Source organism: Festucalex cinctus, chromosome 16 (genome assembly GCF_051991245.1).
Source record: "Festucalex cinctus isolate MCC-2025b chromosome 16, RoL_Fcin_1.0, whole genome shotgun sequence".
Taxonomy (NCBI): Eukaryota; Metazoa; Chordata; class Actinopteri; order Syngnathiformes; family Syngnathidae; genus Festucalex; species Festucalex cinctus.
The window spans coordinates 12,077,079-12,094,729 of record NC_135426.1 but is presented as its reverse complement, the minus strand read 5'-3'; the positions used below and the strand labels follow the sequence as shown (position 1 = coordinate 12,094,729).

Genomic DNA, 17,651 nt, shown 5'->3' with positions numbered 1-17,651 from the left:
AGAGAGGTTTGTTGTTGTGTGTGCTCCTGCCTGCATGTCTCCCTTTGCTGGCTTTTGATATCCGCGTGCAAGCTAAGCGCGTTCAACGGCACACGCGCTCCTCTGGGACGACAAACCTCTTGTTTTGTGCACACGACGAGGAAAGTGATCAACTATTAAACAAATAAACAAAACATCTTGTTTTCCCTGTAGTTAACAACGCCGCCTCTTTGAAGAGGAGCAAATAACGTGGGAGTGCACAGTTGTGAAGGAAACAAGCTTATGTTGTTATTTGTTTCATCTTGTGTTCCCTTTTTTTTTTCCTTGCAAAGCATTTAGCTATTTACCCCTCTCGCTCCCGTTCCCGCTCGCGCTCTCGTCTGTGGTTGAGGATAGGGGACTGTCCGTTGGCGATGGAATGGTGCGAGATGGGCGGTGACGCTTTGGGGAGGTTGGAGGAGGAGGTAGTTGACGAAGAGTTGCTGCCGCTGCTGTTGCTGTTGTGGTTGTTGGTGGAGAGGTCCAGGCCGCCGGTGACGCCCGCGCCCGTGTTGTTGTTGATGCTGACGCCGTGTTTGATGCCGTTGTCCTCCATGGTGTGCCCGCCTCCGCCGCCGCCGCCGCCGCCACCACCACCTCCGGCCCCGCCGCCTCCGGTCACGTCCTTCCACAGCTGCTGGAGCTCTGCGGGGCTCAGGCCGGCTGGAGTGGAAGACATCAAAAGAAATTACCCAAAATGGCAACCCTGATTTCCTATTATAGTGGGAGTGTTTTTTCTTTTGTTGATAAGGTCAAAATATTAAATAAAATAAAGAGTTAAAATGTGTATGTAAACCAAAATAGCTTTATTTTATTATTTGTAAAAATAGTATATTCATAACTAATATAGTTTTCATTAATTTACCATTAATTAACAAAATACTTAAATTTTTGCTTAAATTATATATATATATATATATATATATATATATATATGTCTAATTATTTAGTAAAATTAATTTAAATACATAAATGATTAAAATCAAAATTAATACATGTGCAAAATAAGTACATAATACATATTTTCATTAATTAAATTGTTATTTATTGTTAATCATAACTATTACCAAATATTTAATAAAATAAACTAAATGTTAAATGCTCTTTTAAGTAATATAATTATTTTTTTTAATTAATATCAACCAATTAGTTGATGAGATAAAATGACAACTAAAAGAAATTATTAAATAAGTTTTAACAAATTAATTTGAGGAATAAAAATTGTAAAATTAATGCAACTCAATACTACAGGACATATAAATACTAAAATTTAAAAATGTACAAAATAAAATGTTATTTTATTATTTGCATTAAATCAAATAACCAATACTTATTTTTCTTTCACAATTACTACCAAATAGTTTTTAAATGTTTTTTTTATGTAATGTAATGTTTCTACTAATATTCAATCGGTTTTCTGAAAATATATATATATATATATATATATAATATAACCCTTGTGAGGAATAAGCGGTCAAGAAAATGGATGGATGGGATGGATGGATGGATATATAATATACACATTTCTGGCATTTGTGAAACAACAAACAAAGATGTTTATTTTGATCAGGGGAAGAAAATGGAGCCTTTGCTTGTCAGCAAAGGAGGTAAACAAGAAGAAGAAGAGGCAGCAGGGAAGCTGATGGAGTGTTGGGGAACAGACGAACAGCAAATACGGACACGAAATGAGGTATGGAAGGTGTCAAGGCGATCATGTGGCAAGTTAGGGACAAGGCGGCCGGCGGACGAGCATACCAATGAGGGCAATGCAAACACACAAACGTACAACGAGATAACACGGTGTGACCACAGGTGCATACCGATGAGCCAGACACAGCCAGACGGGGGGGAGAGAAGCATTTGACAAACATTTGCACCTTAAACCTGCCGACAAAACACAGGAAGCGTGCGCGTCGCACGCTCTCCATCCTCTTACCTGGCGGGGGCAGAGTCTGTCCGGGCAGGGCGGCCTGGCCGGGGGCGGGCCCGGGCAGCGAGAGCAGGCCCTGCCGCTGCATGTTGAGCAGGTGCTGCTGCTGCTGGAGCTGCTGCATCTGCAGGAGCTGCTGCTGGAAGACGAGCTGCTGGGCGGCCAGCTGCTGCTGCTGCTGCTGCTGCTGCTGTTGCTATAGTGAAGGAGAGAGCGGGAAAATTACAGACGAATTAATGACTTGGGAAAGTGCGGCAAGGAGAGCGACTTGGACGAGCTTTAGCTGTGAGAGGAGACACAATGAAAACAGCAGAGGTCCCAGAATTGAACCCTGTGTGACACCATACCTTCGGTTATACATGTGAATGCCTATCGCACATAGTCGTCCATTCACTTTCTTTTTTTGCTCAACATAGTTAGTATGACGGCATTACAATAATAAAGAAATCACATGACATATGACATACTGAGGGCACCAAATTCCCTGCAGTCAATGATGGCCAAGCAGGGCGTAAATTCAAAAATCACGAGTCGGGTATGTGCCTTGACCTCTGCCGACCTCCTGGGGTCGAACGAACCCAGGTTAAGAACCACTGATTTAAGTCAAAGTCCAAAAGTGCAAACTCTGAAGGACAGCAGTAATAATAATGCATTTTGGTGTGTAGCTTGAATAAACTAAGAAAAAACATCCACATGTATTGTTATAATTATTATTATTATTATTGTCTTTTGGTGTATGATTCTGCTTTTTCAGAATATAATGTATACGCTATGTGACATTTTTGCTTGTATATATTTTTTTATATGATGCCATCATCTTACTCTACAATAAATTGGGTAAAAAATAACCCCAAAAAATGGACCAACCTAACTTTGTGCATTATTAAACAAATTAAATTAATAATCCACATAGCAACCTAATGTTTTGGGTTGTATTGGGGTTTATTCGTTTGACATATTTAACTGAGTCTAGAATGAACCAATTCAACTTTCTGGGTGCAATAACTCAAACTGTTGGACAAAAATGAATTAATAACCCATCACAAAGCAACTCAATTTTGAGTTATTAATTTAACCCAACTTTTTGGGTTAACTGAATACCCAAACAAGTTGAGTTGGTGACCGACCCAATTTGGGTTATTTTTTGACCCAAATGTTTTTAGAGTGTGGTGTGCGGAAAGAGCGTGAGAGTGACCTTCAGTTTTAATATATTTCATATTTCAGTGGAAAGTTCAACATAATACACTAGGGTCCATAAATATTGGGACAGAGATTTTTTTTTTTTGCTGAAAAAACAAAAAACACAATGGATTTGAAATTGATTGTCGTGACCAAGAGTAATGGGTTATATAGCTGTTTCATAGCCCAGTGGAAATATGTGCCTTGTACTTTATTTACTGATCATATGGACTGCTGACAAATGCAGCAGGATCAATTCAAAAGCGTTCCGGGCCATATTTTGTGCTCAAGATCAGCGCTCATTGGACGGCGCACAGTGCAGATGCACAATGACCCTATGCCAAAGCAGACTGCAAAAGCAACCGAATCAAACCACTTGGATCAAATCAGTATGTTTGCATCATAGAACTTCAGTGATGTGCTCACTGGAACACAACCTGCTACTTAATGGAGTGATGCAGAGTTTCTGCCGTCTCCCGACCATCCCATCCCACCTCCTCTGGAGAAATAAGGGAGCAATTTCTATTCCATATTCGACGGCAGCAAAAATAAAACCATTTACAAATCCAAACAGAAACAAAGCCGCAGGGAGGTCGCGCGCCGCTTCCTGTCGGGGCGTCGTAATGGGCTGCAGGAGGAGACAAAGGAAGAGCGACGCCACGCGTGTTTTCCGATCAATTTGACTGTATTTGGACGAGGCCTGACTGGCCGGCCATTGAGGCTGTCAAGCTCGCGCCGTCTTTCTTCTATGATAGCCAGCTGATGAGACAGTGCTATCTGTTTGTGTTGACCGTCTGCCTGTCAATGTGATTTATGAGTGGCACACAGTGCAACTTTGGGATAGCAGAGCGCTGATTTGTGTCTTCATGTGTGTGTATGTGTCGAAACAATTCACTAATGAGTCGCACCCAGTCGCCTTTTTTCCCTTTCGGTCTCTTTTTGAGAAATTGTTGTTGTTGCTCGAAACACTTCATTAACTGAGCAAGTCACAGCATCCTCTGCATTAAGTAGCTTGGATTGATGATTGGTGCGGCACGTCTAATAGAAAACAAAAAGAAGAAAAAAAAACGTACCTCTTTAGCTTGTTTGCCAGGATGTTGTTGCTGGAGAAGCTGGAGATGAAGCTGCTCCTGCTGTTTCTTATAAAACTCCTGCAGGTGTTGCTGCACACAAACAAACATGCACATTAATTCATCCACGTGCGCGTCTCCAAATTTGCTTTCATATAACCCAAACAACTCGACGCTCTTTATTGCATTGTACAGGAAGGATTTGAATTCATTTACAAGCTCGCTCATGAAATGCAGCTTTTCCTCTAAATATACAGCCACAAGTTATGCATTGATTATGCAAAAAAGTGCTACACATTATCAGTAATGTTTTGTGACAGCTTTTGGAATTTGCATCTGCCTTTTCCCCTTATGGACCCAACTAAAACAGCACAATCTATATACTGAAAAATAATAAAAACAAAACATTACTTGTATTTTTTAACAAGCAATTTGCTGAGCTGTTTTTACTCTAGATGTTAAGTTCTGGAATTGGATCCCAAAAACGCAGACACAAATAAGATTTTAACTCTTTATTTGCATATCATTGAGATGCGTGGAACAAACTTGACTTGATGAGAAACAACGAGAATGTATCAAGAATCACGAGACGCTAAGCTAACTTGGGCTGTGGAGGTGCACAGTGAAACAGAGGTAATAATCTGACAAAAACACACCCTTCTCAGACAGGCTTATATAGACCGTCAATCAATCTGATTCGTTGTGGCTAGAAATGTGGGTAACAGGACTGACATGGAATTATTTGATTGGCTGTCACCAGACAAAGAGATTAAAGATTCCTGACATCACATAGCTTCTGACATCACATAGGTTTCTTACCAGTTGAAACAAGATGCTGGTTACATCAGTTCAAAGCAGACACTTGACCTCACGGTCATGACCCAAACATAACCCTTGCATGACAGTAAGCATAACAGTTGCATGATCCTAGTCATGACAGTAAATATAACCCTTGCATGAGCCTAGTCATGACAGTAAATATAACCCTTGCATGAGCCTAGTCATGACACTAGAGCTGAAAAATGAATTAATCAACAATTAATCGAGGATCAAATTAACTATTTTAATAATCAAGTAATTTTCACTTTCATTTAAAATTGTGCAAATCTTCCAATTTCAGCCTCTCAACATTACAGCAAAATGGGCAGTGTAAACACCTAAAAAGTTTCATTTAACACTTAAAGTGTTGATATTGGTCCGTACTGAACATAGTTAAAACAACACTTAAAAGTGTTATTTGAGATGAGATGAGACTGAAATGGAGTTAAAACAACTCCGATGCTAGCTGAAAGTTAACGCTGGTCAGTGTTGATTTTTAGCTTAAAGTGTCTATATTGGACAACATTGAATATAGTTAAAGAAAAATCACTGTTAAAATGTTTTTTTTACACAAAGATGGGGTTAAATCAACTCTGATGGTAGTTGACATTTAACACTAGTCAACACTGGTCAGTGTTGATTTAACACGACACACTACTCCCTTTCTGCCTTTCATGTAAGGGACTCATTCAGTTTTGAATTGCTAAGGGGACCTGCAATAGAGAATGACCTGTAGCTTAGGTATATATTTAGCATCTTGCTAATGCATTTAAATGTAGCCGAAGAATATTTTTAAATGCCAATTGTTATCACTTTGTGATCTTTCTATTTAATAGTACTCACCATTGAAATGGATGGCGCAGTTCTCTGCCATATAGATGCATCTACATGATTAAATAGTCACTAATAAAAATAAAATAAAATAAAAAGATGGGAGGCTACGACTGATTGCAAACTCTTGCTCCATTCAATTCATCAACATAAACCAACAACAGAACATTGCTCTCAGTCTAGTTTGCAACGGAGTGTTTCCCGTTCATTATGAACAAATGATGCTTCGACGTAATACAACGCCACTCGCGTATTTCATATATTACCAAAATCAAATTCTCCTTATTAATAATTGAACATTTAAGTGCCTTTAAGTTGCCATGACAGACGCGGTCACAAAGTCTACCGCACACAACGTGACGTCCCGGAATAAAGAGGAACAATCGTGATAAGTGACAATCTTAATTAAACAATTCTCCTTGCCTTAATCAAATCCACAAATGAGAAATGCACTTCAACTCTGACACTGCCGCGTTCCTAAATGTTACATCATCCGTCACCTACAGTATCACTCAGCACCGAGTGGTAGCCCGCAGTCCCAGATGGGGGAATTGAACCGGCGACACGTGGGAGATGCTTAATTAGAGGCGACGTGGAGCAAGCGAGGCAATTTCAGATTCCTCTCGGTAAAAGCGTGTCAAGGACGTACGGAGGAGCGACCGGTGGCTAGCATGCACAGGTGTCGGTTTTCATGCATGGAGATAAGGTAAAGTTACATTTTGTTTAATTGGTGTTTGTTTCATGCTTTATTTGTATGTTGTTGCGCAAAGTGTTGAAGTATGTGATGTTTAAAGGCTCATAATTACTGTAACTCTTATGGCAACTTCCGTTAGCTTGCTGTGTCGTTTAACATTACATGCAAGCACTATGTAGGAATAATTGTAAATAAGTTATCATACATTGTTGCAATGAAGAACTGCTTCTGCTTGCAATGAGGACTGCTTTGCTCTGTTCCCACTCACATACACATAACCTGGTTATTTTGAAGATGACTCAAAAGCTGAAGAACCACAACCTCTTAACGCAGCAGAATGGTGCGAGCCAGTCTGCTGAGGTCGCCTGTTTTCTGTTAAGAAATGATTGCAAACTTGACCACACATGTACTCAGCAATCTTCCACTCACATGCACAACACATAGACAAACAACTACACTGTGTTCCAGCTATGCCTTGCATTTGCATTTTTAGGGTTGGAACTAGGGGTGTTAAAAAAAAATCGATTCGGCGATATATCGCGATACTACATCGCGCGATTCTCGAATCGATTCAATATAAAAAAAAAATCGTTTTTTTTTTTTTCTTTTTAAGAGCTCAGAATTGTTCATTCGGTAGTCTTACCGATTCAACGTCTTATCATCATTGCCTTTTTTTTTCTTTTTTTTTGTGTGTGTGAATCGATTTTTAAACTTCCATTTTTAATGGAAAAATATTCAACAAAACGTCTGACTTCGGGTTAGGATTCACACCTTGAGCATGGAAGAATGTTATATGAACGGAACATTAAGCCTTAATATTTTATTTTAATGCTGTTCAAACATGAAACAGATTACAACCTCTATAAGACTGAAATTTCAGATAAATAAATAATACATTTTCATATAAATCTTACACTCTACAAGCTTACTGATTAGTATTTTCTAAATTTGAATGAAAAAAAATCGCAACAATCGACTTATAAATTCGTATCGGGATTAATCGGTATCGAATCGAATCGTGACCTGTGAATCGTGATACGAATCGAATCGTCAGGTACTAGGCAATTCACACCCCTAGTTGGAACACCCATGTAACTACGGGCGTGGAAAACCAAATAAATAGAGAGGGTGAGGAGAGGAATCTTCAGAGAGTGCAGGAGTGAATTGTATCAGTCAGTTCCTCTCCTCTCTCCTCGCGAGCCCTGAACTGTCTTCTCTCCTTTTTGTGTTGTGTTTAATAGATGTCAAACAGGTAACCCTGACACACTAAACACTGACACACTGGACTTTCATGAGACGAAATGATACAGTTCGGTTGAACGTTTTTGGCACTGAATTATACAATGTTTACAGTAGACGAAGTGTGACAAACAACTTTTGTTATCAACTTGTGTGTTTTCTTTCTTTCTTTCTTTTTTTTTTTTTTTTTTACACATTTGGCCAATAAAGATCATTCTGATTCTCAAAGTGATGTCACATGATTGTCTCCCCTTTTTTGACAGTGAGTGTGACAGTGTGAGAGATGCTCAGGAATACTTTTTTTTTTTAAACATATTTCAATGTGTTTTAATAAGTTGAAATGTGTTTAAAGTATGTTTGAAGGGTAAAGCAATTAAAAAACTAAATGCTATACGGCAGATTTGGTCTTGAACTGGGTGTTGACCGTTTACCTGCTGCAGCATGACCGCCTGCTGCTGCTGGAGGAGCGCTTGTAGCTGCTGCGGGGAAAGCACCTGCTGCTGGAGGATCTGCTGCATTTGTTGTGGCGTGATCACCTGGGGACTCATCATGGCCACTGAGACTGGAACCTGCGACGTAGCAGAGGAACGGAAAGGGGGGTTGAGGAAGAGACCTTTTCCAGAACTGGTCAGGGAATACTGATGGACTGGAGGTGGTACACAGCTAAATATGCAGTTAATATGACACCTGCACAGTCACATTTATCACAAAGCTTTAGCACCATTTAACTCTGAAAATGTAAAATTGACACCTCAGGAGTTAAAACAAAAATGTAACCCTGAAATTTTAACACTCTGCTTTTTGCTATGTTGGCTAGAGGAGATGCTGAAGGACAGGTGGGTGCCGTGCCTTTGTGTTGCTCGTCTTATTTTTCCATCCTCCCCATTCCCGTTGGGAAAAGTAAGCCATTTAAATAGACATAGACCTTAATTAGCAGGTCCCTTGAACTCCCCTACTTCAGCTTTTCCTATCAGTGAAGCTAATGTGAAACAGCCAGGAAGTGGATTAAAACAGTACGCTGGTGACTCACAGCTCAATTGCTCAGAAATTTACTTGTTTACTGTACTTGACTTCAACAAACTGCACAAAATGAACTCCACTTGAATACGATTCTTACAAACGAACATAGCTTTGGATTTTCCCCACCAAACATAATATCAACATGTAGTCACGCCCAGGCGGACACTAATTTGTCGTCCGGGCGGCCATGACGGTAGCCGTCCCGCGCGTTGTGTCAAGGGGCCAATAAGACATCCCCGTCCTCATCGCCGCTAATCAAGGCGCCTTGATTACTTTCCACGCGTCTCTCCTCCCTCCTTTCTCACTGCCTTCCTTGCCGGCTGTCAGGCCTTGACACGTCCTTGTTTAGCTCCTCTCCCCTTCCCGGCCCAGGTTCTCCCCCCTCTTTGATTAGCTGAGACATTTGCATGGTCACTACACATTTTTCATTTTAGAAGTCATTATGCATTAGTGGCTCCTGATCGCCCGCCTTGACTAATCCTGATGAACTGAAAATCACAGCTGAAGGTCAACTCGCAGCCGGCCCCTGCTGCACATTCATATTCATATTCAAACAAATCCTGCCTCCATTGTTCATTAGGGTCTTAGCGAGGAGGGAGTCGGCCGAAGGTGCAAGAGGACGTGAAGGAGGAGGTGGTTGTTGGCGCTGCGATGTCGCTCCTCTCCTCCGGACGTCACGCGAAATGCGTGCACAACAAGCGGGAGGCTGAACAAAAGCCGTCAAAAAGTTGCAAATTAAACAGCCCGCGTGTAATTATGCAAATGCCCTGCTTACACCTTCAACGTTATTAACCCTTAAAGGTACATTGGCAAGGTAAGTAAGTAATTACCCCGCAGTCACGACTGGTTCTGTGTCAGGCCGCCGTGACAATGGCGCAGAAACAACATTAAAGATGCACTCATTAAGACTATTAATTGGTTGCTGGCTCAGAGATGTTTTTGCAGCACAAAAGCAGACGAGCCTTCGGATTTAACAGAAATGTATGCGCATGCATATATAAAATGAATTTGCTTTTAAATTCCACACTATACTTCAAAGTGCTTCTATGTTGTCTAAGTGGGGAAATAAAGGCATTCATGGTCAAATACCTATACAATGAATAATGCAGTGAATTTATTTAAAAAAAAAAAAAGCATTTTAACGAGTGAAGCAGAATGACAATACAAACTAAAAACTAGTGGAAGTTGCTTACATTCGTTTTTTTTTGTTTTTTGTTTGCCCAAAAATCAAACAAGGAGGAGAGGAAGTGAAGTGCAGCACAATGCTAAATTCCCGCATTTAACTGCATGCTTTTCTGCTTGACGTATCAGAGGCGACCAGATGAAAGCGGATAAGTAATTGCTCTCCTGGTTCGCATTCTTCACTGACAACCCATAAATTTAATTTTACACGCACGTTCATTTACATTTTCGAGTATATGACATGATAATTGCGGGAATATAACACCTCCATTCGGCGAGATGCCGCACCGGGGCTTGATTGACGTGAGCGTCGAATTGAAAGGAACAGCGGGCTGAATTGCTTCGCCGAGAAATGATTTTGCTACGCAGGGGGGAAATTAATGAGCATTTACTCCATGATGATGGCAGTGGCACAAACACGCTGCAGAAGAGAGGACATGATATCCAATTGGAAGGTGTGTCTGTTGCTTTGTAATCCACAAGGATGCATTGATGACAATCTTTAAATGTTTGCACAATAGACACACAATAAGTTTCGTTTGAAATGTTTTGATTTTATTTGACTTTGACTAATCAGATGCAACCTTAAATTTGCACCAAATCGCCATCCAACATGTTAAGAGTATCGACTTGCATTATAACACGAAATAACTAAGAAAAAATAAATAAATAAATAAATAAATATATATATATATATATATATTAATCGTAATTAATCGCATGGCTTCAATAATTAACTGACGATTAATCGCACATTAATCGCATGTTTTATACTTCAATTCTCTATCAAAATTTTCAATACAATGTACATTTTTTTCCTAATTTAAATATGGTTTATTATTTAGTCATTGATACAGTAATTTCATCACAATTGAATAAAACAAATACAATTTAAAATATGTATTGCACGTTAAAAACAAAAAACAAAAACAAAAAAAACAAGTGTGACTGATTTGTGTTGATCATTTTTCTTTCACTACAACATGGCATAATTGCATTTGTAAGACAATGGTGACAGCTCAGTGCATTTTTCTTTTCATATGAAGAGCTGACTAATTTTTAACATGAAGTAACTTGTGAAATTATGCACATTTTTAAAACTGTAAAATACAACCTAGTCCTCAGAAATATATGCATTGTTATTTAATTTATTACTACGAAATTGTGTTAGTGTATTCCTATGTGGAATGCTGAATGTTTTTATTTTGTTAAGTGTAATACGGTGTGCATTGTGAAATAATGTGTATTTACTGCATACGAACCAGAAGCGATCGCTGTGTACTTTTCATATTAAGAACTACCTAATTTTAAATAAGAAGTAACTTGCGATCTACTGCACATTTTGAAATTGTAAAATACAAGTTGACGCCAGTTCCCACAAATATATGCAGTATAATTTATGACTAAAACTATAAATTGTGTTATAGTGACTCCTTTTCACAACGTTGAACACTTTTATTTTGTTAAGTTTCCGGATGCGCCGTGATGCCCCTCTGAAGCGAACATGTCGCTAGTACTTTCACTAGAAACAGTGGTAACAGAAGCAATAATCCGACAAACACACACACACACACACTTCTCAGACATCTACTACAGACAGTGAATTGATCTGATTGGTTGTGACTAAGTAAAGGATTAAAGATGGACATCACAAAGCTCCTGACATCACATAGCTGTCACATAACTTAAAACCAGTTGAAACTAGATGCTGTTACATCAATTCCAAACAGACACTTGACCAAACGGTCATGAGCCCAAACTTAACAGGTCATGAACTCAAACTTAACTCTGGCATGACCCAGACATGACCGAAACGTGACGTGCCTGATGGCGAGCCGACCTGCTCGATGGATGTCTGTAGCTGGAGGTAACAACACAACTTTTAAATAGCGTGATTACTGTGGGAAATTAACAAAAACGAAGGTGCTACATACGAGGAATGGGCGTCGTAAAGTTGAACTTTCTTTTAATAACAATTCAAAGGAATGGATTGGACAAATCTTCAATTTTCCATGTCTCCCCAGTCCCAATGCAGGTGATTCCAATAACAGCTCACCAGCAAGCTCTGGAGCAGCTTGATAACGATCCTCACCTGCGTTGGAATCGGGAGAGATGGAAAGCAGGCTGGATAGCGTGCCCCGAGGACCAGGGTTGAGAAACACCGCGTTTTCCACAATGAGGTGTAGAGAAATGGATTTTCAGGAGGAACCTGGGCGATAGCCGGCGTATCCCAGTTAAACAATTAGCGGACAACTCGCCGTGTGTGGTAGGAAGCAGTGATTAGATGTCAGCCATAAACATGGCGGGGGCGGCAGGGAGGTGTGGGATGGTTATCATGGACAAGAGTGTCGGACAGGCTGAGTTGCGCCACGCTGAGAACTGGAAGGCTTGGAGCTGGTAATTACTGCGGACCCTTGGCAGGGAGAGCCACTGCTAATTAAGCCAAGAGCTTGTACACATTGAAAAGAGGCAGAAAGACAATGAAAACCAACCGCACGATGAGCAATCCCAATTCCATGGTCCCTTGGGGCCAAAACTCAAGACGACCCTCCTCGCTTGTGGACTTGTGACCTCTCGTTCTCCCTTGAGCTGACGCTGCTCATTTACTATCCAATTACTGCCAAACGCGGCAACACAATTATTGATGGCCGCCACTTTGGGCGTGAGGGGGGGAGCGGAGGCCCTGGGGGCACCTGCCGTGGCGAGCGCGCGACTCTGAAGTTCAAGTGTGCGCCCGCGAGATCAATACTGAAGATTGTCAGGACTCAGGCTAAGTAGATTACAAAATGTTTTCCCAAATCAATTTCCATAAGCGCTCGGCGGTACGTGGGAAGCTCCATTTATCACAACAGAAAGAAGCATCATGTAAAAGCTTCTAATAAAAAGAGCCCGAGGAGATCGGGGGGCAGGCTTAGCACAGTTTTTCCTCATTGATTTATCTCGACATGCAGATAGACATCGATTAAGTCTTTTTGAACGCGGCGTGCGTCGCTATACGCGCGCGACCCCGCTTGTTTGTGACGCTATCAGTACAAATAGCGGCGGCTTTATCGCTAAAGTGGCGTGCGTGCGTTCTCTCCCGACGGATGGCGCCCCGCAGGGTTTTTCAGAAAAATGCTGAAGTAGAGAAGATGCTGGAATAGAGTGTGGCGGGTTGGCGGTGGCACTTCCCTCTGATGTTCCAGGTAAGACGGCCTTCCACTGGATCAGCCTCTTCATCAGTGACACACAGTAAATTACAAGTGCTTCAAGCGGCTCACTGAATTACAGTTCATCACTTGGAAAGGCTTCCAACAACCCTCACCCCCTCCCTCTCCCACTCCCACTCCCCCCCTCCACACACAACCATCACCGGCGGGGCCCAGCCGTATCAGATCTGCCGGTTAGGATCCAATTAACACCCTGGCCAGAATCATCTGATTGCATGTGTAAGTGCTGGTATAACTCGTTTATTGCGGCCATGTATCTTCTGTCACAAGGTAAATTTGTTGCCGCTACATCAAAGGTCTGAGATACTTCTTTTTAGCCCCCCCTCCCCCCCCTCACTTGCCTCCCTCTCTCCAAACTCAGCTATACGCCGCCTTGGGGTTGCATTTCAACTCCTTTTGCATCACAATGATGAACCTGCGCTGTCCTCGCAATTTACCAAACTTGTCCTGTAGGTACAAAAAGGAAGGAGGGAGGGGGGGGCGGAGGGAATCTTGTTTTCTAGTTATAAAAGCAGTTGTGTTTGACTTAAAATGTGCTGACGCTTCCCCCCTCTTCCCCTTCTTCTTAGAGTCAACACAAGTTTTGCTCATGAATACATCATATTTTCCCCACTTTTCTCCATGGCCCTTAGCTGTGATCGCATTTTCAGACGCAACCGGGGGCTATTCATACATGTAAATGTGAGATAACAGCTTTATATATATATATATATATATATATATCAGCTAACCTGCTCTCATCAACACTTTTTTTTAACCAAGTTATAGAGGAAGACTGCAAAGCAGATGTTGATTTTATTGGGCTGCAAAAGGGGCTCATGGACATCCCGAAATTAAACAAACACCTGTTATTGAATGCTCGGGGTTCTGCAGATGGCACTCACTGCTGCAAGGAGAATAATTGCACCTCACTAATACGGTGGATGTTTATGCTGTGCTGTTATGGCTTTTGCATGTTGAAGATGAAAAGATTTAGTCCGATAGTTGCTATTCATATCATCTTATTCGTATCGTTGCTGTTTTTTTTTGCTTTTTTTAAATAGTACTTAGCACTTTCCTGGATTATGTTGTTCCACGATAGACGGAATCTGCAAAGTAGCAACCATTTTTTAAAAGCTTTATGAATAATACCAATCAGATATGCATATGAGGCGCAGGTATTATTTTTGTCCACTTGGGGGTTACCATCAAGTTCTACGGTAGGGTTGAACGATTTAAAAAAAAATGTGTGTCCCCCTTAATATTGTGATTGCCATTTAATATACTATCATTTTTTTAGGTCCCCTTCCCAAATATATATATATATATTTTTTTTTAGTAAATACAAGCAATAGATTTATCAGTATCACAGTCAGCAAAATTAGATTTACTTAACACAGTGATTCTTAACCTGGGTTCGATGGAACCCCAGGTGCTCGAGCGAGTTCATGGCAGCCGATCGATTCGTGATGATACGCCCCTCTTGGCCATCATTGACTGCAGGTGATCGCGCTATATTGCTTAGCCTATCTGCGTTGCAGGGAATTTGGTGTGCTCAGTAGTCAACTTTTGACTGTTGTAATGGTATGACGTGATTTTTTCATAATCACTTCATACTATAAAGTGCTCGGTTGACAATATGCAATATGAATGCAATATGAATTCACATGTATAAAAGGATCATATGGTGTTCCACAGGGTTCAATTCTGGGGCCTCTGCTTTTTTTTCATTGCATTTGCTTACCCCTGGGTTCTATATTCAGAAAACAATGGTGGTTGTTTTTAAGTACTAGAAAAATACAATGCTTTCTGAATTGAAGACAGCCAGATTGGATGAAAAGGCTAATCTCCCTGATCATTTTGTTCATTAGTAAACCCGAAACCTATGTGTTGAATTTTTTTTTTGGGTTAAAGAAAAAAAAAAGGAGTCATATTCTCACCAGTACCTCCAAAAAGGTAACCACTGACATAGATTGCACTCAGCCGTCACAGCCCATGGGCGCCAAGCTAACGTGGCCTCTCCGCTGACTTACAGAGTCGCATCTGGAAACAGCGAAAGTTTTCTTTGGGTGTGTTTCATGCCGCGTGAGGATGCATTATGTACACGCCAATGAAACCATCACCGCGCGCCGGCCTCACTAATCCTCGCCGCTTCTCGTTGTCGGCGTTTCGTTATTTGTGTTTCAAATGTCAGTGTATAAACGCCTTTCACGGGGCCAATATGAGTCCAGGAAGAAGAAGAGCGGGGCGCTGGAAGCAGCATGGCGGCGGAAGGGAGGATTTACCGGGAGAAATAGGTGTTTATTGAGCGCTCCCGTGGGCTTACTGTGTAATAATAGACCTGTCACATTACGCAAATGTGCAGGTTTGTGTGTTTGTGACTTGTTTCTTTGTGTGCGAATGCTAGAGTGGCCTGCCTGCGCATCATCAACTCCTGCGAGCAAGCAAGCAAGCGAGCGGATAGAATTAGTCAGGCGAGAGCGACTTTAGCCACTAATACGGGTAATTAAAACTGCAAGCGGAGGCACTTAGATGCTTGTGTACTAAATAATTTACATGCCATGATCTATGGATCATTTCCTTTTCTTAAATAGCAAAGATTGAGGAAGACAGCAGAGGATTTATCAGTAAAGCGGGATGTCATGGTGAAATTAATCCTTTTTCCACTTTCTGCTGTGTTAATCATACACGGGAATCAACGTGCGTGCTAGAAAACACATTGCCATTGGCAAAGAAGAAGCTAATAAAATATTGCACTGTCAAACACATTGTTCGATAATCCCCGTAAATGAAGCGGTTTCATTCGGAACGAAAAAATAATCTATTTGTGATACTTTTTCCTCAATATTTCGATTTAATGCACACTTATTTTTCTCAAGATCCATGTGTTGTTTTGCTTTAACAAGCAATAAATGAATGTGTATTACAATAAACAAAATCAGATTTACCATACATAGGCTAAACATGGTATCATAGACTTACGTTAAAATAGACAGTTTATCTATTTCAAATAGTTATTAACTTCGTAAAAACTTTGACTTACAGTGTTTTGAGAAGTGTTCCCTACGCAACTATACAAACAAGTGTGGCATAAACATAAATCATCAAGTCACAAATCAGATTACAACAATAAACTTAACTTAAACTTCTCATGTTTCATGAAACAATTACGTAAATATGTGGACTGCACTTCTTAAGGACTGAACGTATGTAGACACTAGAAGTACAATGAGTAATTGATAAGAATAATCAAATATCAAATTAATTCCAGAAATTTGTAGAGACCTTGCGTATTTTAAAATTGCTAAAATTTTAGCCTCTTAACGTAAATCTTTGATTTCTGTAGTCCTTCATGAAGGCAGAAAAAAAAATCAGCTTTTACTTTGAAAAACAATGCTAAACAGTTTTTGCCAATTTTCTGACATGTTATGCACCAAACCCAGAATCAAATCACAATTTACATTTTTGCATTTCCTTCACTGTCAAAGTGAAATAATGCCCTGTTTATGAATAAAGGAATGGAAATTAAAACTTTTTTTTGTTATCCAATTCAGCGATTAATCGACAGGGTAATCAACAGATTAACTGATTATTATTAAAATAATAGTTATTTGCAGCTATACTAGACATTGTATGAATAAAATAGAAATATTCATGAGAAAAATCAAGCTTACCAAACAAATACAACAAAGCAGACTTCTACTACATCGCAATGTTGATTTGAATCTGATTAATTGTTCAGCTCTTGCTGTAAATAATTGGAAGCACTGTAACAAACTTTTTTTTTTTTTTATAAAATAACTTCATACCGATGTTTTATACTGACATTTCCACGATAAAAGCACTACCTCGATAAAATGTCACCTAGAATTGGAATGGCTTTGCAACAATGAGAGTTTTTGGAGGCAGGAGGTGGGGATGTTAATAAAGGCCGGATCAACAGTTGGATTAGTGATGGCCTAAGACAAGCTCGCGATTCATATTGATTCTTATCGCCAACACCAGGCAAGGATGGAGTAAGCAAATGTAAATATTCAATATTTACCTTCTTGGGCTGTTATTAGAGGCTTGGACACGGCCTGACTGTTATCATGCACCCACAATACTCCCTTTCAATATTGTCTCTTTGCTACATATGTGTGTATTTGTAGACCAGGATTCCACTTGTGCAATGAATTCAAGAATGAAGCAGAACAACAATCCCAACTGCAACAAGAAGACATCTGTTTCCAAATGATAGTGATATTTTTAGCACTCCTGATGTGCACAGGCTTGCATGAGTCTTTGCTAAGTGTATCTTTTCGTAATTAAACAGGCGGGATGTGACACCAATTGAAGGTGTTGCCATTGCTAGACTCTGTGAAAACATCACCGAGTGAGGTTAATGCCAATTTCCCACTCATTAACTGCCAACCCAGTTAAATTGCATCTTTGACGTCTACAGCCGTCAATGGCAGTAAATGAGTTAATCGCGCTAATAC

The 17,651-nt window shown here is 40.3% G+C and overlaps 1 protein-coding gene across 8 annotated transcripts in view; it reads right to left on the bottom strand.

Annotated features, from left to right (window-relative positions):
- Positions 1 to 17,651, bottom strand: part of foxp2 (forkhead box P2) — a 102,745-nt gene that overhangs the window by 25,950 nt on the left and 59,144 nt on the right. For all 8 annotated transcript variants that reach the window (XM_077499370.1, XM_077499374.1, XM_077499375.1 and 5 more), the window contains 4 exons: positions 8,212 to 8,349; positions 4,201 to 4,290; positions 1,955 to 2,144; positions 327 to 681 (listed from right to left, as the gene is read on the bottom strand). In XM_077499370.1, the coding sequence (XP_077355496.1) occupies positions 327 to 681; positions 1,955 to 2,144; positions 4,201 to 4,290; positions 8,212 to 8,349 (773 nt within the window). The remainder of the gene's footprint in view (positions 1 to 326; positions 682 to 1,954; positions 2,145 to 4,200; positions 4,291 to 8,211; positions 8,350 to 17,651) is intronic.